The 21,675-nt window shown below is 39.5% G+C and overlaps 2 protein-coding genes across 3 annotated transcripts; one reads left to right on the top strand and one right to left on the bottom strand.

The window, feature by feature from the left end:
• Positions 1-666: 666 nt before the first annotated feature.
• Positions 667-12,984, bottom strand: pes (pescadillo). Its single transcript, XM_030737488.1, has 15 exons — positions 12,835-12,984; positions 12,567-12,646; positions 11,302-11,455; positions 10,984-11,093; positions 10,597-10,768; positions 10,400-10,489; positions 9,956-10,072; positions 9,786-9,863; positions 6,548-6,637; positions 2,730-2,860; positions 2,518-2,643; positions 2,021-2,205; positions 1,545-1,696; positions 1,290-1,457; positions 667-1,043 (listed from the first exon to the last, which is right to left on the bottom strand). The coding sequence occupies exons 1-15, from the start codon at positions 12,856-12,858 to the stop codon at positions 969-971; spliced, it is 1,752 nt and encodes a 583-aa protein (XP_030593348.1). The 5' UTR covers positions 12,859-12,984; the 3' UTR covers positions 667-968.
• Positions 12,985-13,040: 56 nt separating this feature from the next.
• On the top strand, positions 13,041-21,293 carry p2rx2 (purinergic receptor P2X, ligand-gated ion channel, 2). Of its 2 annotated transcripts, none has more exons than XM_030737978.1 (12): positions 13,041-13,168; positions 16,255-16,390; positions 16,529-16,600; positions 16,683-16,758; positions 16,856-16,952; positions 18,242-18,322; positions 18,398-18,551; positions 19,479-19,609; positions 19,726-19,816; positions 19,900-19,965; positions 20,070-20,147; positions 20,835-21,293. In XM_030737978.1, the coding sequence occupies exons 2-12, from the start codon at positions 16,325-16,327 to the stop codon at positions 20,931-20,933; spliced, it is 1,011 nt and encodes a 336-aa protein (XP_030593838.1). In that variant the 5' UTR covers positions 13,041-13,168; positions 16,255-16,324; the 3' UTR covers positions 20,934-21,293. The 2 variants fall into 2 exon arrangements, with proteins under 2 accessions (XP_030593838.1, XP_030593837.1); XM_030737977.1 differs by lacking the exon at positions 13,041-13,168 and adding an exon at positions 15,462-15,721.
• The last annotated feature ends 382 nt before the right edge of the window (positions 21,294-21,675 follow it).

Raw genomic sequence — 21,675 nt, 5'->3', positions numbered from 1 at the left:
AAGTCTGTTTGGCAGTGTGTACAGGAAGTACCAATATGTTGTCATGATTCCAGCCAATACACCACGCATGAGCACCATCTTCCTCTGTATTGATGCCCTGATTCTTGGAAGGCAAACTGGATCTGTGGTCAACCCACATTTGTCATGCTCAGGCATGACAGTGTTGCTTTTGTTGAGCAGGGAGAGCCTTTGCTTGAGTGCCAGGCTGAGACTCGAACTGGTGGGCTTGTAAGGAATGCAGATCCACTGCGAGGCGAGGGATGAGAGGGCGCAAGTCGGGTGAAAAGACCCAGGAGTGCAGGGTGAGTGCAGGGCATGATGGGTGCAGCCTCTGCCCTGAGGTGGTGCTCTGCAAAGTCTTGTGCACCAGAGGAGGTTGTGCTTCTTCGTCATCTCCACCCACTGCTCAAGTGTTAAAAGGTCCAACTGACAGCAGCAGCTTGACCTCAGCCTCTGCAGATGTGAACCCTTTAGCCTTGTTTGGGTGGGGATTATATTCCTAGCCATTGAGCATCTCTTGATCCATACAAAGCTTTGCAAAGTGACAACTGGGGGCAGTTCATCTGCCATAAAGCATCTGTTTGAGGGATAATATTCCTTTTTCACTGTGCCACCGCCACAAACAGAAGCATTTCTTCTTAATGATACAATGTCACAAGTAAAAGGTTTAATTCAGTCTGTTTTACTGTAAAATACAGTTTCAAATACAGATTTTAAAATAAAGTGGAAGATATCTTGTACAATACAGATAGTGGAGCACAGATCATACAGTTACTTTTACATCAATAATTACACAATTAGCATTTGTGACATCCTGCATTTCAGTTTGAAATTATGCAGAGGTCAATGCACCCAAATTAGAGTGCGTGTAACACACAGAGCTTTCATGTACTTACAGGTTTTATGACATGTAAACCTGTATTGTACTCAAGCTGAAAGACACACAGTCAATCTGAAGAAGGCACAAGTTACTTTCTGGCCTTTTTCTTCTTTGCTTTCTCAGCATCATCATGAGCCTTCCTCTTAGCAGCAAGCTTGTTGGCCTGTAAGAAGAGAAGGAGCTTGGTTAATGAAAGATACTCAACACCAGTTTCATAAGCATTTTTAAGCTCAGTGAACTCAGGGGTGGGTGGGGTCATCGCTGGGCTTAACTGTTCTCGATACAGCACCAACAATATACTGGTAAACATTGTGATCTGCGATAAAATGCTCGCTATCAATAGTAAAATATTCAATGTTGAAGTTTTTAAGTTGAACACACACACTTATCGCCATGGGATAATACACACCTCACGGATTTTTCTTTTCTTTCCAAACATGATTTTGTCGTAGAGGTACTTTTCCTTTTTCTTCATCATCATGATGGCCAAACGTTTCTCCTCTGCTTTCTCCTCCTGCTCCAGGCGTGTTTTATTTTCTACCTTCAATTTTCCAGGCGTCACTTTGACTTGTAGAGACTAAAAAGAAGAGACAAGTCAATAAAAATTCAAAAAATTCAAAAAAAAAAAGAAAAAAAGAAAAGAAAATAGGACCAGGAATATCACCTTGCCCTGGGATCTTTGTTCTTCCATCTTTTTAAGGTTCTTCTCTTCTGCTACTTCCTCTTCATCACCATTGTCATCCTCTTCCTCTTCTTGTTCTTCTTCCTCTTCCTCCTCTTCTTCCTCTTCCTCCTCCTCTTCTTCTTCTTCGTTGCCTATAAAAAGAATAAAAAGGAATGACTCAAAATTAATGGTGATGACATCTGAACACCTGTGTGACACCTGTGCGCACCTAATGCAGTATTTTATTTGGAATTTCTATAATTATTGTATTTTGCAAAAATGGCTTTTTAGGACTTTGATAAAAAAAAAAACAAAAAAAAAAAAACTTTGTCATGACAAATCCTTTTAATAAATAAAGAAATCTTTGTTTATTCTCTTTTAAACTGTTTATCTGATCCACATCAAACCTCGCCCACCATAATTACATGTGTGACCTGTATAAACAGTGAGATATAAATAAAAGGCCTGATCCGCACCAGGTTTTTCTCCTCGCTGTAAGGCCATTATCTTCAGTTTCTCTGGAGGCATGTAGTCACCATCCTTCTCCTCCACAAATGGAGACAGGTGAGGAGGCAGAGTCACCCCAAGGAAATAATCTTCCACAGGTAAGAGCATTTTGGCATTGACACAGTCAAACACCCACTGGGGCTGGATGTAGTCTCTGAAACAACAAGTAAAATTTATGAAACATGCTTGTTATGACAGTAAATGAATGCATATTTTCCTGTTTCTTCTAAGAAACAATGAGAACATAATCTTGCTCTTCGGTGAAGAAAACAAAATACACGAAGGGCTTGGAAAAGTGTCTCAAAATGAAGAACAAGGGTTCTATGACGAAAGCTATTGGAAATACTACACTGAGACATTGTAATATACATGAATAACAGACTTTCTGTCTCTAGGATTAATAATTATATGCTAAAATTAGCTGATAGAAATGATAGAAAATATGAAAACCACAGCATTCCATTACCTGTTGATATACTGTTTGTCAATGCTGGGTCTGTCAACAATGTGATGGGTGATAGTCTCATCTGTCACATCATATGTGCTGCCAATGCTCACAGACTTGTCCCAGGATACCTCACCTCCAAAACACCTGAAAGGCAGCAGAAATACACAAAGCTGAGTCAGTTTGAGATTTGCACAGACGTTTCTTTAGTTTACTGCACATTTCTTGCTCACCTGATGATGAACGCCAGCGACTCTCTGGGAACTTCTCTGTTGAGGTAGAACTTAAGTCCCTCAAAAATCTTTTTATGAGCTTCCTGCTGTTTCAATTCCTTTTCTCTAGCCTCCATCTTCTCCATGTCCTCCTGCAGTAAAGAATTAAAGGGAAAACATTAACTGAGCTTCTGGTTATTAACTGTCTGAACTGGTGTTAAATTGTTATCTCAGATGGAGTAGATGCACCTATACATAAAACATGTATTGGTGGCATCAGCTGACCAATCACAAATCTGTCTGGAGACTGACATTTAACATGTGAAAAGCAATCTAAACCCATAAAATCTGTAATAGTAATATGTAATATGTAATAGTATAATCAAGACTGAAAATTGAAACTGTGTTGTGTTGCAGATGGGAAGTTGGTCACAGACACCACCCTTCTCTCCAGTGTTGGTACTAACAGGGTTATGTGATGTGCAACATTAACACTTCTGCAGCAGTAGTTGCTCTCTCATTCTCCTGCATGTTTTTCTACAAGCTTAGCTTGTAGTGTTTGTTGCTTGCATTATTGCCTAGCTATTGCTATGGCATGCCTTGGTTGACTGGCTACCTTAAGACAGCAAAACAATTAGCATCTTTGGACTAAGTCTTCCCCACTATCACATTAGCCTCTCCATAATCAATTTCTTCATAATCCTGCAGGGCCTTCATGAGGGCCCTCAAATCTGCAGGCCAGGGGGAGCATGTACAAATCTCTCGAGATGTGGCACACATTTCCCTCCCCACTGCCTATCAATCATATGGGTGGCATGCCACTAAATGCATGCAGATGGCACAGATGTGGCTGGTTTTCCATGTGCCACTACCAAACGGAGCAAAATGGTCCAAACTCCTAGTGGTGAAAGACTCTTTAGCCACTTTTCCATACGGAACGACTCGCGATTTGACGGCATTTCCATTAGAATCAGGTACACTTTGCCGGTCCTTTTTCTGTACTCACTCACCTGAGGCCCTAAGCGATCAGAGGCGATACAAAGATGTGACGTGGAGGACAGCATGCCACTGATTGGCCAGGTAGTGTCGTCACTAGCAGAGTCATGAGAGTGACTGCTTCACCAGAATCAACCGTGCCAGTTTAAAAACCCGACAGTAAAAAACTGGAGACACGCAAAACATCAGTTTAATGCCCAGACTGACAGTTTACAGTGGTAGTTTTGCAACATGAGAGCCATCTGAAACGCACAAACAGTATACATATTATAACCCTTTACTGCCGGGTGATCACCGCTGAAGCACCAGTTAACTGCCCCTACTAGCCGAACAGGTGGTTAGCACAGAGCCTGAGGCGGCTGATCAAAGGAACTTTGAATTGCCGTATTAACGCGCCTGTTTGTCCTATCGAAAAAAATTCAGTTTCTGAAAGCTGAGAAACTGCACTTCACAACCAACATAGTGTATTACTATGGTTTTATTACAGTAATCGTAAGTACATGAACGGCGACACTTTGGAAGTACACTGAGCCAATTATAACATGTTCGGGGGTATAGGGTTATACTTAACAATGATAACCTTCATCCATTAAAACATTGTATGGGGACTTATGCATGATGATGATATTAAACTGGCATTAGCTGTTAGCTTGCCTCTATCTTATCTATTGTTGTGTTGTGTTTTGAGCCGCATACGAGTTACATCATGAGACTACTGCCCGCGCTGCTATATCGACTCCACCCACATTGTGGCGGCCCTCAATTGCAATGGAAACAAAACACGACCGTGCCGAGTTGTGCTGACTGAGTTGACCCGCGCCGAGTTGTTCCGTATGGAAAAGCGGCTTTTGAGTGTTATCCTATACCACAAATCACAAGCCACTGGTAAGCCTGCAACCTACAATATCTTGCCCCTGGCTCTACTTAGGATCACAAATGGCTGGGGTTGGTTTTACAGGGCTGATTTGCAGTAAACTGCATGACCACCCCCTGCATTCCCCAGCTCTGGAATGCAAGCAAGGACGTTTGTAGCCTGCTTGGCCACTGGTTTCAGGTTAGCAGCCTTGAACCAAGTGGTTTTTGTCACCTACTAAAGACCTTGAACATACTACATCTGCATCTCAGAAGGTTAGATGGATTGTAAATTAAATACAAATTCTGTTTAACAAAAGTAAAAAGAGAATTCAATCTGGAGAATATGCTTATGTGGAAGTGTTCTTATATAGCGCTTTTCTACTCTAGCCGAGCACTCAAAGCACTTTAACACATTTGCATTCACCCATTCATGCAAGCACTTCCTTGTACAGCTAAGTGATTACTATCTAACATTCACACACATTCATACTCTGATGGTTGCATCGGAGAGCAACTTGGGGTTCAGAATCCTGCCCAAGTATACTTTGGCATGCAGACCGGAGCAGCCAGGAATCAAACCACCAATCTTCCGATTAGTAGATGAGCTGCTCTACCTCCTGAGCCACAGCCACCCCTACAAGCTCAGCATATACACTCTAGTGCTCTCTGCTTTAGGATTATGGCTACAGTAACAAATGAACCAAGGAAACAGCTTTGAGGCTGCCTGCAGCTAGCAGAAAACAGCTCGAGGGATTACAGTTGCTTCCTTTGAGATTCTCTGTCTGCAATCGAGACTCATCAGGGAAACCTGATCACACTCTAAAAACACCAAGCCCCACAGGATATCACAACAATGGTGATGCTACTTTCCAAGAAAAGCGACTGGTTAGCAGGCTCTACTTTTATTATGTGCAGATTTTATCTGTTACCTTCTCCAAAAACGTTTAGGGACAAAAAAATGAGCACAACTGCAAAGCTCAGGTAAAATACACCATTTCTATGCACAAGTTAATCAGGAAGTTGCACCTCATGTTACAGAACAATTAAGTCCTGAAGTTACTTGGGTCAGCCAGTTACCTTGCTTTGTACTACAGCTCTAATGTCTTTTTTGTTTCAACCTAGATGTATGTCCATAAAGAAAAGAAAAAGTCCCACAAAAAAGAAAAAAAAAAATGCTCATTAGGTGTGTAACAATTCTGAAATGAAGACAGAAATCATGATACAAACATCCACGATATTACGCCCTAGTTCCCATATTGGATTCATAAATACCTGGTTAAAGCACTTTAGTCATGTGAAAGCTGTACTGTTGAAAGATCATTCAGGTTGAGTGGACCTGAAATACTCTCGAATAATGAGATGCATTTTTCATTCATAAAGTAATCATGACCAAGTGATTATGCTTGAGGTAAAAGGCTTTTCCCCCATAAGTGAAAAACTGTTCCACAACAGATAATGTATTTTTTTTTTTTATTTCAATGGATGCAAACCTGTGAAATTATTATTACTAGAATTCTGATGTTATTTGCAATACTTACAATAATAGTGAAATGAATAAGTCCAATTATAACAATAATATAAAAAAATGGCTACAAAAAAGCAAAGCTACATCCATTTCAGGAAAAAAAAAAAAAAAAAAAAAAAAAAAGCTGAACTCTGGACAGAGAAGTTCATAGACTGCATTTTTTTCCTACTGTTCTAGAGAAGTAAAATGAACTGGGAACAGCTGGTAACTTCAAACCAGTCGGTCAAAACAAGCTTCCCAGGGTAAGAAACATGTCTTCTATAGCAACCAAACATAAAGCTGTAAATCCCCTGTTTCACACCTCCAAAAGATAAACTGATGTCACCTTTAATATTTACCCTTAGAGACCAATTAAACCCCCCAAAACTGTTCTTCTGCATGTTTAGATGATATTTCTCACAATAACAAATATTTACTCTTTGCATAATTAAAACTTTCCTGTTTTGTGAGCTGGCTTTCTTACCCCTTCAACTGGAAACTGGTCGAGTTGAGCCTCCTCCTCCTCTGCAGAAGAAACCACACGTGCCAGACTGGCACTCAGAGCTGATAGTTTCTGTATAGCCAAAAACAGGAGAACAATCTGTTCAGTTTTAGCATTTTCACCGTACATTGCATGTGTTTAACAGATTGAAATCCCAGTTCAGTTTAAGTACTTGTTTCTGTAAAAACACAAGATTAAATAATTTCTTTATGAATATACAGAAGTGTTTTTGATACCCTACATGTTGAGCTCTCATCAAAGTGTCAAATGAAATAAAGGGCAAGACCTTATGTTAAGTAGTCTCTGGAGCTTGAAAAAGGCGACTGGACTTCTTTTTGTTTCTTGAAGACGTTTCACCTCTCATCCGAAAGGCTTCTTCAGTTCTCAACCAAATGGTGGAGAGACCCAGGTATTTAAACCCCTGTGGGCGTAGTCCCCTGGAGGTGGTTATGACCCTCTATTGATCATGTGCGTGAACACATGTGCCCAGGTGTGAAGGGGGCGTGGGTCATATTTAATCAGTGGTTTCAGTTGAAACCAATTTAGGACTCCGCTCCATTGTTTCCTGTGGCCTATTGAGGTCACTGGAACAAAGGTGTGAATGGGGGTTGAGACGTCTGGGAAGGGAGCTCAGGACAGCACTGTAAGCGGGGGAAAGTTGGTGACGTAATCCACCTCCTCTGTTCAATGATGGTTGTTCACAGTGGACATAGATGGCTTCTTTCACTCCTCTTTCAAACCATCTGTTTTCCCTGTCCAAAATGTGAACATTGGCATCCTCAAAAGAGTGCCCTTTTTCCTTCAGATGCAGATGTACTGCTGAATCTTGTCCTGTCGAGGTGGCTCTTCTATGTTGTGCCATTCGTTTGTGAAGAGGCTGTTTGGTTTCACCAATGTAGAGGTCCGAGCACTCTTCACTGCACTGAACAGCGTACACTACATCGCTGATCTTGTGTTTGGCGGGTTTGTCCTTGGGATGAACCAGTTTTTGTCTTAGGGTGTGACTTGGTTGAGAACTGAAGAAGCCTTTCGGATGAGAGGTGAAACGTCTTCAAGAAACAAAAAGAAGTCCAGTCGCCTTTTTCAAGCTCCAGAGACTACTATGACCTGGATGACTGAGAATCTACACAGACTTATGTTAAGTACTGTATTTACAAGTTAATAAATACACTTAGCCACTTTATTAGATACACCTGTTCAATTCCTTATTTACACAAATATACAATCAGCCAATCACATGGCAGCAACTCAATACATTAAAATGAAGGTGACTTGTGCTTGAACGACAGAAAGCCATCTCTTTAGTAGATTGGTGAAGCCAGGAAAGTGAAGCTTTAAAGCGCCGTTACCCTGTAAAGCTGGATTCAGGGGTCATCTATGACACATTTTCTGAAAAGCACCCAACATTCACAACCACTTGTGCATATATTTTGAACAACCCAATGCCATTCTATCTCCCTGGAGAGGCTATGTGAAATTTCTGTCTGTTATCACGTCTTCCTCTTATTATGGCAGATTTCTCACTTCCAAAACAGATGTTTGAATCAACTAAGAGGCTAATGCGGTTTGACAGCCCTTCCTAAGAAAGCGTCACCCAATACCATGACTAGCCCCTTGCAACAAACAAGCAGTAATATAGTTTTATCAAAAATACTTGATGCTGCATCTTTTAAGTCAACTTTCTACAATAAAAAACATTCTGTCCCAATAAATACTCAAATAGTTACTCTGGATAACCAACAATCCTCTCTCTGAGGAGTTTAAGCCTCTATACCCCAATAGAATTCTACTAGAATGCACCAGATTCCCAAGAATTTGGAAAGAAAGGCAGAATCTGATGAATGCTCTAAATACCTAAATATAGAACAAAAACACACACAAAAAAAAACTGCTGTAAACTGTCAATTATAAATGAGCTTTAATTAAAAATCACAATTAGCTCTTTTAAACTATATATGACCATTTAAGCTTTGTAAATGTCATATTTCTTATCATCTCTTTCTCGTCCTCCTCCTCTTCCTCATCTGCCTGCTCCACCACTGCTCTGTCTTCTCCATCATCTCCACCTCATCATCTCCTGAACTAAAATCGGGGCTCTAACACATTAAAATCTGAATAAACATGCTTATTTATTCCCAATATTGTTGCATCTACTTATTGCCAGCAGATCAGACCTGCGACCCTCCTGTCTACAGAAATCTGACAAGAGCCGGCTAAAACAACAACACCAGCAGCAGCAGGTTATAAGCTAATAGCATGCCAGCTAATGTTAGGTGCCCTAATAATCACACTTTCCCACTAATTAAGAGTTTGACTACATTCTCACCTCGTATGAGTTTATTTGCTCAGTGTCCAAGTTGTTGACAACGTTTGATCCACCTCATAAGTTTCAGTAACACTGGCTAACAGTAGTAAAAACAGGAGTGGTTACCAATGGAAAATTTATGAAAATCCTCAACAACTCACCTCAGTATCACTGTCATCAGAGAGAAGTGAGCTTCTCTAACTTATCAACCTGCATCAGCTCCTTTCATAAAGTTTTACAGCCTCCTCCAGAGTAAATAGATCTGGATGCTACACCCCCACCATTATGAGGTAAACAGTGATCTAACAGCCTGCACTCACTAGACAAAAGCCGGCCACAGTGTTTGAGGGGACTGCGGGGAAAAACCGAGTGGATCATCACTGACCCATTTTTCCTTGCCTCCACTGCTCTCTGCACCCCCGCACGCGTGCGTGCGTGTGTGTTGTGCTCACTGGTCTGATAATTTCAGCTGTTAAGATACCAGAATGAATCGCTATCCCCACAGTTTGCTAGCGGGCACCGCCATTAGCACTAGCAACGTTCATTAACAAAGGGAGATATCAGCTTCATTGTAGTAAGGTCTTTGAAACCTTTTTAAGCTCCTGAGACCCGAGCTCCTGTTTGCAATGCATTTTCAATTTCTCCTAGATATTTGTGATTAGATGGACCTGATATGTGTATATACTAAGCCTTCTCTTTAAACAGGAAGTTGTATTTTGTTGCATGGTTGTTACATACTTTTGTGAGAAAAACAATGTCCTCAGATGTACACTGGGATTATTTTATAGCATAACACAACAAAAACAACATGACTTAAAGTATAAAATACTATTGAGCACAATGAAGTATAAGGTGTAGCAAAGCCAAAATGTAATGTGGATGCAGGGTCTCAGGAAGTTAAACAAAGTGACTCACCTCTAAGTAACTTTCTGAATTCATGGCATAGTCATCCTCATTCTCTTCTTTCAGCTCTGACTCTGCATTACTGTCCAGCTGCAAGAGGAGAGGTGATATTAACAGAGGACAGGTCTGATAGCATATGACCAATTGATCATAAATGCCAATTATATTACAGTCCACAATACCTTTGGTGGGTAAACCAAGTTGAGGGAACTGTAGAGTCTGAAATTTACAAATCCCAGGAGAGTGGTGTACAACTCTGTGAACGTGGCCATTACTCTGTAGTCAACATCAACTGGATGCTAAAAAAGCAAAAAACAGTTTGACCAAGTTTTAGTGGTAGATTTATCGGCACAAGTGCAAACACAGCCACTTATAACTTGCAGGATATTCTAATTTCAATACATACAAATTACCGAAACAGGTTAAGACAATCAGCAAATTCGTTTTAGTTTTCTTGTTCATAAGAGCCACACATTCAGCTGATTTTTTAATGACCATGCACGTCATTAATACATTTTTATTTACAATGCAGGCCTAGCAACCTACAGTGTAACCCCACAGTAATAACGTGAGTGCTAATTATTAGCATAATCCCTGTTGACTGCAATTTGCCAATCTGCACTTACATCATGGGAGAACTGGTATGGCACCAGCCATGTAATCAGCTGCCCCATCACCTCAGCCTGGTAATATATTCCCTTGATGGAGAGGAAAACCTATCAGAACAGACAAACGTTTAGTGTATTAGAGAATACAGGTCAATTAACTCTCACAAGTCAAGTCAATAGGTTATTATAGGTTATTGTGCAATGTGAACTTGCACCTTTCGCAGGGAACGAGAAACAATCACATAGTTCATCCACTCCACGGTGAGGCGTCTGCACAGCTGGATTGTCTGCACATGGCATTTTCCTGTTCTGGCGAAAGTGGAGAAGAGGAAGCACATGCAGAGGGCATCGTCGATATCACGGAGGGCATCAATGAAGGTTGGATACCTGCCAAATAAAGAAGCACAAGCAATCATTTTTGTTTTAAATCTCTTATATTTAAAAGGAAAAAAAATGTTAATTTTCATATATATGAAAGATCTTTTCCTACATGTACACAAACATTTCAACTGAATTCATACAGCAGCAGAGAAAAACAAAAAACAATACAGTCAAGCTCAACTATGCCCTCCTATGTTGAGTATAAAGAATAACTGCACCACCTTTCTTTGATGATGTGGTCCAATTTATAAGTCGGCTTGTTCTCTCTCAGTCTTTCTACTGCAGACCACTCCGTTTTTCCATAAGCCTTCTTAAGCTTACGTACAAATATCTGTAAAGATAATAAATGTTGGCATTAAAATTTTGTGCACACCATGACAAATGAAAAATTTCAGTGAAGTAACAAAAAGATATTAAAAATACTAAAATCAAACTATACAACAAATAAATGGCAAGGAAAAAGTAATTCAAGCACACTGGTTTAAATTGCATTTTTGTAGAGGAGAAGTAATTCAAGACCTGTTTGTCATTTAAAATACCTTGTACTCTCTGAACTTGGCAACAACTGGCTCATGGAGCAGAAAGCGGATGTCTTTGAGCAGGTAGAAGGTCCTTGGGGCTGTAGAGCCCTTGTTCACCTTCTTCTTGTGCCTTGGCTCATGAGGATATATGCCTTTGAGAATGCACAGTCGCCTGAAAAATTAGACAGAGGAGAAATTATTTTTCTGAAACAAGGCTGCTTTCTGGATACGTCTAGCTGCTGGACGATGGAATGTGGAACAAACCTGGAGCAAAGTTGTTGTGATGACATAAGCAATGGAACTGATGTTCTGCCGTTTATCATTAGTGAATATGATCAAATCTAATAAGACTAATCATTTAAAAAACCCCAGAATATTTTGTTAAATTAATATGTATATCACATGAAAGAAAAAAGGTTTTGCATTTATGCTTCCACATCAGATCATATAAATAATAATAGTGTTAAAAAGTAATTACGAACATGTGATCAAAGTGACCAGTATCACAGGATAAAACGAGGGACAGCTCAGGTTGAGCAGTTTGGAGACAAAGTCAGAGAGGAAAGACTGAGTTGTTTTGGGCATATGCAGAGGAGGGATGGTGGATATACTGGAAAAAGGATACTGAAGATGGAGCTGCCAGGCAGGAGGAAAAGAGGAAGACCTCAGAGAAAATTCATGGATGAAGGAGAACATGCAGAGGGTTTCTGTGACAGAGGAGGATGCTAGAGATAGGGCGAGATGGAGACAGGTAGTCTGCTGTGGTGACCCCTTAAAGGACGAGTCTATTCAGTGTTATCTGCCAAGGTTTAGATGTGGGGCTAATAGTATTCCAGTAGTTACGGGCAGCGTTTATAGTGTTGAATATGTTAATCGTTTATGCATACTCTGTAGCTTGGGAAAGCTTGGAAAGGAGTACCAATATTTATTTCAGTATAGCTATTTTAAATTGCAAAGCCAGAAACATCTGCTTGGATATCTTAGGTTGAGACCAAATGTATGCATGACGGAAAATTTGTTGAACTCTACAGACAAATGTGACCACCATGGAGATGAATACACAGCTTTAGTACAGTATATGGACACCATTCCCTTCCTTCAGAAAGCGTAGGCTACTTTATAATAATGGTGAACAAATACTTCACTAGCGGGGTACATGAACATACAGTACCAGTCAAAAGTTTTGACACGCACTTTTAACTGGCACTGTATATCGTGATTTAAACCCCTCACACACCATGTGCGCCAGAGCTTCCCTACCACCACCAGTGCTGTAACGTTACCTGAAGTCTGGGAGGCTGAGCTGCAGCTTCTTCCGAGCTCTGTTTCTGGTGATGTAGTTGGTGGCAGAGCCACTCTCAAACTGGAAAACACGGGGAGATGATCATATTCAACTCAAACGGTATACGCGAACCAAAAACATTGAACTCATCAGCACCCAAGAAAATCTACTGTTTGAGAAAAACAAACTTTCAGCTAGCTGTGTTAGCTAACTGGAGAGCCAGATTTTCGATAATAACGCGCCCGACTTTAACGAACGCCCACACCTACCTTCTTCTTTTGAAGACCTCCCATTTACAGACCGTTTCGGCCCTCCGCAGAGGTTTATCCAAATGTAATTGTGTTCAAATAAAACAATGCAAAAGGAGACACTTCGACCCGGAGCAGTTGCACGTGTCCTCTGACATGCGCGAAGGAGGCGGACCAACCGAACGGTAATTAGGACCCAGGAATGGGCCGGTTATCTGCCTGTTTACAAAAGAATGCAGAAAACAGCCTTTGAAAGTAAAGCATTTGCAGATATATCAGCTGTACGCCGCAGTTTTTGTATAATTTCACTGAATTCAACACGTCGGTCAGAGATGGCACTTTGCACACTGTAAAGGTATATTTGGTTTTGCCACAGTTATATATACTCAATTATGTATATGTATATACTCAATTGCGCCACCTACAGTGAACCTACAGGTGGCATATTTGAGAGGTTGCAAGTTTGTAATAATTAAAAAATTCTGAAGCTTGTTTTTTCATATAATTCGAATATTGGGTTGCTTTTTTTAAATCTACATCTATTCGGTAGAGTGGATTAGTCTAATGAGTAAGTGTGAAAGCTGACAGACCAGAATTATTTAAACACCGGCCAGGGAACTGGAAATCTACTTGGAAAATTAGCAGCACGGGGGAAAAAAAAAGAGAAAAAAGTGTAAGGTTCATCCAAATAATGAGGAAAACCGAATTGTTTGCAATATTATAGCACTTTTATAGCCTGCTTAATGATATTAGCTCTCCAGCCATCCAATGATAACACAATGTCATGCAGTGCTACAGTTGTGGTTAGACATTTGCATAGATTCATCATGGGCATGAATGCTATGGTACTTTTTAGGCGTTTAATGATTTCTTTGAGCTGTTGTTTTTCCATGGTGAATGCTTGCACAGCGTGCATCTTTAATGACTTTAAAAATAATAATTTGAATCATTCTTTGAGCACTAAAGCAAGCACCCATTCAAAACTATGGACCAGATGGTAAGTCAAAACATGCATTATTACTTTGTTCATTGTGTTTTAAATTTTTATTTACCATGTTTTGTGATTCTCAGCCCCCCCCCCCCCCTTTTTTTTTTTTGCTGTATGTTCCCTTCTCAAAGGAAACATGGGCAAATAAATAAATAAACAAAAAACTGCATGGTTGCACAAGTTTGAATTTGGTTAAATGTTCCTTAGCAAGTTGCACCTCAACCAGATGCTTTTAGTAGCTATCAAGTAGCTTCTAGAATAATTCTGGCTGGATATTTGACCACTCTTCTTGGCTGAATTCATAGAGTTCATTTCAATCGGTTGGTTTCCTGGCACAGACCTGACTTTTAAGTGTAGTCCACAAATTTTCTATAGGGTTGAGCTTGGGGTTTTGGGAAGGCCACTCCACAAGCTTAATGCTAACCTACTCTATCTATTCCAAAACCAGTTTTGATGTGTATTTGTAGTCATTGTCCTGTTGTAACACTTAATTGGGTCAAAGTTTCAACCAGCTAGCTATTGATTTAAGGTGAAGTAGTCCTCCTTCTTCATTATTCCATCCACCTTGTGTAATGTAACAGTGCCAAAACAGACCTAGATCATGATGCTACCACCCACCACCATACTTGACACTTGGTTGAGAGATCTTAGGTTTGAAAGCCTCACCTTTACTCCTCCAAACATATCTCTTATCTCTGTCTCATCTGACTTCTAAGTTACTTAAATTAATGACAAACCGTTTTCTCCCATTGATAATGCTACATCCAGATGAACAGAATCAGCTTCATGGGATTTCCTTACCTGGATGATATCAAGGCTTTTCTCCAGAAGGTATTTGGCCTGTCTGTGTTGGCAGCTGCAAGTTTCAGTCAAACTTGAAGGTGTTGATTTTGGAGCAGGGCTTCTTTCTTGATCATCACCCTCTTGGTGTACATGACAATAAACTTCTTGAATCTTGAAGCTTGAATCTTGAATCTCAGTCCACAGTGATGCTGATGTTCCAGCAGTATATATATATATATATATATATATATATATATATATATATATATATATATATATATATATATATATATATATATATATATATATATATATATATATATATATATATATATATATATATATATATATATATATATCTTGCTTAGTCATTTAAAGCCCCAAATTAACATGGCAGTCATTCCCATGTTGAATGTATGTGAACTACTGACCACAACTCTAAGTGACAGCACTACTTTAATATAGCTACCTTTATAGTTCTATAGCAAAAAATATTTAACTATATGTATATTTTTGCATGCTGAAATTCTACTAAATAACATCTAGACATTTGCACTGTGGTCTAAATGAGTGATTTTAAGTTACTTGTAGAGTTGCGGTTGTTGACAATTTCAAAACAAAAAAACGTGCAACAGTGTAATTAAATATGTTTGATTTAGAAAAAAGTCATTATTCAGAAAATCTAATCTAATCAAAACAAATCAAAAGGTTCTTGTGTAGGCAGATGCTGGTCCAGGCATAAAGCTTATTTATCAGAAAAGTGTGGCATTAAAAAAATTGAGCCTGTCTTCAACCACATCTGGACCCCACCCCCTTCTCCCTCTCTCTCACTCACTGGTGCCAGGCTGCTTGAGAGAAATGCAGGCTGGAGCTGAGCAGGACCAAAGACTGAGAAAAAGAAATAATGAGAGAAATATAAAGCTAAATATAGACATCAAATCATAAAGACTTCACAAGGACATCTGAGGATATGACAGAAACATGTTATAATATCATCATGGGTCTACGTGACTTCCTAAAGGAGTATATTCACGGCTTCTGGGACTATGAGACTCCTAAGGTGATGGTGGTTAAGAACAGAACCCTTGGAGTGATTTACAGGGGTGTTCAGTTTCTTGTGATCACTTATTTCATCTGGTAAGCTTCATGTTTTTATATTTGCATGTCCAATGACTGTATGTGTCAAAACTTTTGTACAATTTTTCTGTCGGACTGTGTATAACATGTTGGTCTATATCCTTTTTTGTTTAGCTACAATAAAATTAAAAGCATTTTTGTGAACAATATGTCATGAAGATGAAAGAAATGCACAGTAGCTTTAAAATTTCAACTCATGAACTGCAATTTTGTGTTGAGGAAATGCATCCCCTTTGCAATTAACTGCACACAAATTAACAGTGCAACTGAATATGACTGAGCCCTTCTCTTTATTATCAGAAGTTAAAATTCAGTCTAAGACGAGCCGATGTAACGATCATGTTGTTCATGTATACATTTCAGATCTTAAATCATTCTTTAACTAAATGCCTTGATATTGAAGTACGTCATCTCTTTTTCTTGGCTTCAGCAAAGAGGGCTGAGCAGATCCAGGGTAACACGACACCTCCAATAAAAACTGACATCATGGTAGAAAATGCATTATTACCTCTGTCTCTTCTATCATCCTGAAGGTATGTCTTTATAAGTCAGAAAGCTTACCAAGAGAGTGAAACCCGTCCAGAGAGCTCTATTTACACTGTCATGAAAGGTTCAGCGGTTCATGGAAATGAGATCCTGGACACTGTGGAGTACGCCCGACCCTCAGAGGTGATTTCTTGAATAAAACTGTGCGGCGTGACAAAGAAAAAGTCTCACCTGTTTTTCTCTGTCAGAATCCTTTAGCCTTTACATTTGAGTTAACCGCACTAAGTCATCTGGTTTTTTTTTTGTTGTTTTTTTTTTTAGGGTGGCGATGTGATTAGCACAATACTAAGACGAGAATTCACATTTGATCAGAGACAAGGCACCTGTGCTGAGGTGAGAGGTCATCTAAAATGTCCTCAGTAATAAAGACACCTTTGTCCTCCCTTGACTGAACATCTGTCTCCTTTCACTTTAGCATTTCAGCGTTGCCAACGCCAACTGCACGACAGATTCTGACTGCACTGAGGGGGAAGTCGACTTCAGTGGCCATGGTAATGCTTTCACTTCTCACCTAATCGTTCTCCGTGCCTGTTTTGGTTTGTATTTGCCACAGTTTTCTTTTCCTTTGTTTCAAACACTTCCTCACAGGCAGAAGGACCGGCAGATGTGTTCAGTACTACAACCACACCTTTAAAACGTGTGAGATACAAAGCTGGTGTCCGATTGAGGAATACGCTGTAGTACGGTAAGGCAGGTCATACAAAATCAGCATAATGTCAGGTTTATATGGATCATCCTAAAAATCCATACAAGTTCTGAACAGACTCAAACTGAGCCTAAATATATTAGAACAAATTTAAAAGAAAAAAAAAAAAAGAACAAAAAAATTGTGTTGAGACAACATGAGTCAGAAAGACAGTACAGGAAAAAAATATGTGATATATAAACAGTTAATAGAGTTTTTGCAGCAACTCATTGAAGTACAGCTTTACATGCAGTGCTGTGCAAAAGTCTTATTTATTTTATTTCTTAATATTTGGCTAGGAAAATGGGAAATAGGTGCAGAAATTTATTAAACCTTATGCAAACATTCGTGGAAATGCTGGGTGTAACAAGCATTTAACAAGTTTGAAAGTCAGCATTTGCTATGACCAGCTTTATTCTTCAATACACCCTGCTTTCTTGTAATTTCCTTAAGTTGACTTCAGGAATAGTGAGGGTGGTGCAAGACATGTATGATGACAAGACAGTGGTGAGGTGTGGGACAAATTAGTTCAAGGTGGGGGGTGGGATTATATTAGGGATTGGCTCTGAGTTTGCAGTGGTGATAGACAGGCTGACAGGTGATGCCAGGTAGGAGTCTCCATGGACTATGATTTTTCCAGATGACATTTTGTGATCTGTAGTGAGAGTATGGAGCAGGTTGAAGAGAGCCTGGAGAGGTGGCAGTATGCTCTAGAGAAAAGAGGAATTAAGGTCAGTAGAACAAGACAGAATACAAGGAGTAGAGGTGGTGAAGATTGATGAGTTTAAATACCTGAGGTTGACCATTCATAGCAACAGACAGTGGACCAGAGAGGCAAAGAAGAGAGTGCAGAGAGAGGACAGGGTGGAGTGGGTGGAGACGACTGTCAGGGGTGATTTGTGACAGAAGGATAACAGCAAGAGTGAAAACAAGATGGTAGTGAGACCTGCTATGGTGTATGGTTTGGAGACGGTGGCACTATGACAGGAGGTCAAGTTGGAGGTGAAAAAGAAAGAAAAAAGGAAGGCCAGAGTGAAGATGCATGGTTGTAGTGAAGGAGGACGTGCAGAGTGTTGGTGCAACAGAGGCGGATGCTAGGGATTGGGTGAGATGGAGGCACCAGATCTGCCGTGCTGTCCCTGGTCAGAAGATGTAGGTCATCAGATTCTTAGTCACCACCTCTGACCAAATAATGACAAAACCAGTCAAACATATGAAACCTGAACCAGCTGCTAAGACCACTTCAAAATCATTTTAAGGAACTGTTGAATATTTGTTGTCTTCAACAGAGAACCACCATTAGTGGAGGCCATCAATTTCACAGTGTTCATCCGGAACTCTATCCACTTCCCCAAATTTAAAGTGCTGAGGTAGGGTATGTGCACATAGACGTTAATGCTTCTGGACGATTGAGCTGCAGATACTGATGTTCTTGGCTTTGGCAGGGGAAATACTAAAGATGCTGTAAACAAGCGAGCCAGTAAGAGATACCTGAATAAGTGTCACTACGATGAGGAGAGGGACCCATACTGTCCCAACTTCCGCTTGGGATACATCGCAGCACAAGCGAGGGAAAATTTTAGTGAGCTCTGCAGGACCGTGAGTATGAGGCCAGCACTGCATAATTTTCACATTATTTTATTCATGGAGATTATTTCTCACGTAAAAATGTTTAAGTGTGTGTGTGTGTGTGTGTGTGTGCTTTTTAATCCTTCCACTGAATTTATATATTTGGCTGGCACAGTGCTTATTGGTCATTAGAAATGTGGGAATGATTAATAGTTTGCACAAAAGGCAGTCAGGCAACCTGAAATTAGAATAAATGGTGCATAAAATAAAAGATATATACTGTAGACATAAAATAGACAAATAAAACTTGGACTGAAAGGGGATTTACTTATTTCTATCATTTTGTGTTTATTATTAAGCATTTTTCTTATGCACATGCTTCCTTGTCCTTAATCAGTTACAGTAACATTTCAGTAAATATGAAACTGTGGAACGTTGTTTTGCAGATTCTTATGTGATGAGCATTATCATTTTGGTTTAGGCGGAAGTACTTATCCAGATTTTTTCCTCAGTTAATTCTAATGTGATTATTGTTTTGGTGTTTGACTATTCCCAATTTTACTCTTGGGAATTACCCAGAAAGTAGTCAGACACTTATTTATTGTGTGGATTTAAAAGCTTTCCAAAGTGTGGTTAGATAATCTTGTAAACATGTTTGAATGCTTTGTATTCTTTCTATGCTAAAAATTTAATTAGATTTTTTTAGGCTCTTATTATTAATACTAAAAACATAAACATGTTTTTTTTTGTTCTGTTTTTTTTTTTGTTTTTTTTTTAAACTGGAAAATTGTATTTCTTTTTTAGAATCACATTCTTCAAGGATTCTTTTAGGAAAACATGTGTGTCAACAGTGCAGTACAGTTGTATTGCTGAATAACATATGCTGTCTCTATGATGTCTCGAGGATGGATATTAGTACATTACTGCTTAAGCTATTGTCATGCTGTCTGAGCTTAGGGAGGGGTGATTGGTGTTTTCATCAACTGGAAGTGTAACTTGGATCTGGATCCTTCCCACTGTAAACCCACGTACTCATTCCGCCGCCTCGACCTCCGAAAGGATCTGCCCAACTCTGGTTATTATTACAGGTTGGTGCCAGCATCCAACATTGACGTTTATGCTACATTTTTTAAAATAATCTTTAAATTGTCTTGTGATAAGTTGACCTGTTTTTTCCTGTTGTAATTCATGTGTAATTCTCCAGGTTTGCCAAATACTACAGTAAGGATGGGGTAGAAACTCGGACACTAATCAAAGCCTATGGCATTCGACTAGATATCATAGTTCATGGACACGTGAGTAGATTCTAATGATTGCTGCAGTTTATTCCTGCTTATTGTTGACTACCTTTTTATTACTGTGTGTCATTTTTATGCAGGCTGGTAAATTTAGTCCTATTCCAACCATCATCAGCACAGTTACTGCTATGACCTCTGTTGGGATTGTGAGTGTTGACTAATTATTTTGATCCTGAGATATTAAAGCGGCAGTTGAACGCTCTTTGAAGCACTGTTAACTGTTCTTCTCTTGTTATTTCCTCCCTTGTAGTGTAGCATAATCTGTGACTGGATCATGCTCACATTTATTGACAAGAATGAGGTCTACAGTGAGAGAAAGTTTGATGAAGTGAGTAATAAAAAGCATTATTCATTCAACACTACCCAGTTTCATTTGTGATCAGAAGAGTTCTGAGACATTCTGTGCTTTATGTCTTACAAAGAAAAGGTTCATTTCACTTTATTTTTTAACTTGTTTATGGAAAGATGTAAAGTTGTGGAAATCTTCTTCTAATATATCCAATAAACCACTGCAGGAAGACTTTAATTAAACTAATTGTCCACATAGAATTAAAATCTAATTTGTCTCCAGCATTTCTGGAGAACACTGTCAATTATTAGCTCATTAGGCTAAAGGACTGATGAGCGGATGCCATGCGGAGGCGTCTGTTGTCTGCTCACAATTCACAAGAATCGCTGCTCCTCTTTCAGTACTGGTCAGAATTTAATCAAATGCATACGTAGTGATCAATTAATGGGTCAGTCAAATTGTGGTCAAAGTCAAGGCTACACTTGTCATTTTATGGGCAGTAATCTGTGAATTGTGATGGATGATGAGCTGGATGAGCAACTACCGGTAAATCATCTGCATTCTGCTTTTTAGCTTTCTGCTAACCCAGTGTAAGCGCTGGAGCTCACTGGCTTCATTACTTTACCCCAGCCACGAACTATACTAGTATATGACTGTATGTTTTCAGGTATAGTTTGGGAGATATGCTTGTCTGTAACTTGTCTTTACTTCTTCTGTCTTCCACAGGTGATCAAGGAGCCCACAGATCCCATTTCCACAGAGCTCAGCTACATCAACAGCTTTGGCTCAAACCATTCTGACCTGTCAGATGGTGTACCACTGTGACATTACCAAAATTGCCTCCATCTTCACTGGCCAAGTGGATGGACTCTCCTCCACCAACTTACTGTCAGCAACAGCTCAGTGACTGACACTGTACTGCTGCTAGTGGGAAAAAAAAAATGGAAAAAAAACAACAGATCCCTGTGGGCATCTTTCTATAAGACAACTAGTTCTCTCTCTAACTTGACATGACTTCAGAAAATACTAACACCATATAGAGAATGTGTTTATTTTCTCAGTATGAAAACAGCAAACCCTTTTAGTACACTGTCATGAGAAAAAGATTTTAAACCATACAGCATATGTCCATGTATTGCAGGCATTCGATCCAACAATAAATACTCTTTATTGGCTTGTATCAAATATAAGCACCGTGTGACTTTTTTAAAAAAACAAACAAAAAAAACAACAAAATAATCATGAAAACTGCCACATCTGAATCCAAACCCTCTGACTTGTTTCCTTCTTTCAATCTGTGTTCAGCATAGCGAGGGGATACAGGAGGAAACCACCAGGAGAAACACAAGGAGGGCTATGAACAGTAATTAAATAATGCAGACATTTCCCATAAAAGGGTTCCTCTAACAAGATTGTGAGGGAGTGTGAATCCATCTGGATGCCTGAGAGCAATACAGATGTGTGGTGAAAAAAATCTTAAGGCTCACATGAAATTGATCAAAATCTGTCATGAAGGATGGAGAAGCACAGCAGAAAGTCGCTTCATTTTGGAAATTGCAGGCTTGCA

This window comes from Archocentrus centrarchus, chromosome 9 (assembly GCF_007364275.1).
Source record: "Archocentrus centrarchus isolate MPI-CPG fArcCen1 chromosome 9, fArcCen1, whole genome shotgun sequence".
NCBI lineage: Eukaryota > Metazoa > Chordata > Actinopteri > Cichliformes > Cichlidae > Archocentrus > Archocentrus centrarchus.
The sequence above is the reverse complement of the archived record's forward strand: the minus strand, read 5'-3'. Positions and strand labels throughout refer to the sequence as shown.

Excerpts from the sequence above, each read along its gene's own strand:
- pes (XM_030737488.1), bottom strand. The coding sequence starts at position 12,858 with ATGGGAGGTCTTCAAAAGAAGAAG. Across the intron at positions 11,456-12,566 it reads CTCAGCCTCCCAGACTTCAG|GCGACTGTGCATTCTCAAAG; the intron begins GTAACGTTACAG and ends CTAATTTTTCAG. Across the intron at positions 2,644-2,729 it reads TCGCTGGCGTTCATCATCAG|GTGTTTTGGAGGTGAGGTAT; the intron begins GTGAGCAAGAAA and ends GCTGCCTTTCAG.
- p2rx2 (XM_030737977.1), top strand. The coding sequence starts at position 15,555 with ATGACAGAAACATGTTATAATATCATCATGGGTCTACGTGACTTCCTA. Across the intron at positions 19,610-19,725 it reads AACTCTGGTTATTATTACAG|GTTTGCCAAATACTACAGTA; the intron begins GTTGGTGCCAGC and ends GTAATTCTCCAG. Across the intron at positions 19,966-20,069 it reads CTATGACCTCTGTTGGGATT|TGTAGCATAATCTGTGACTG; the intron begins GTGAGTGTTGAC and ends CCTCCCTTGTAG.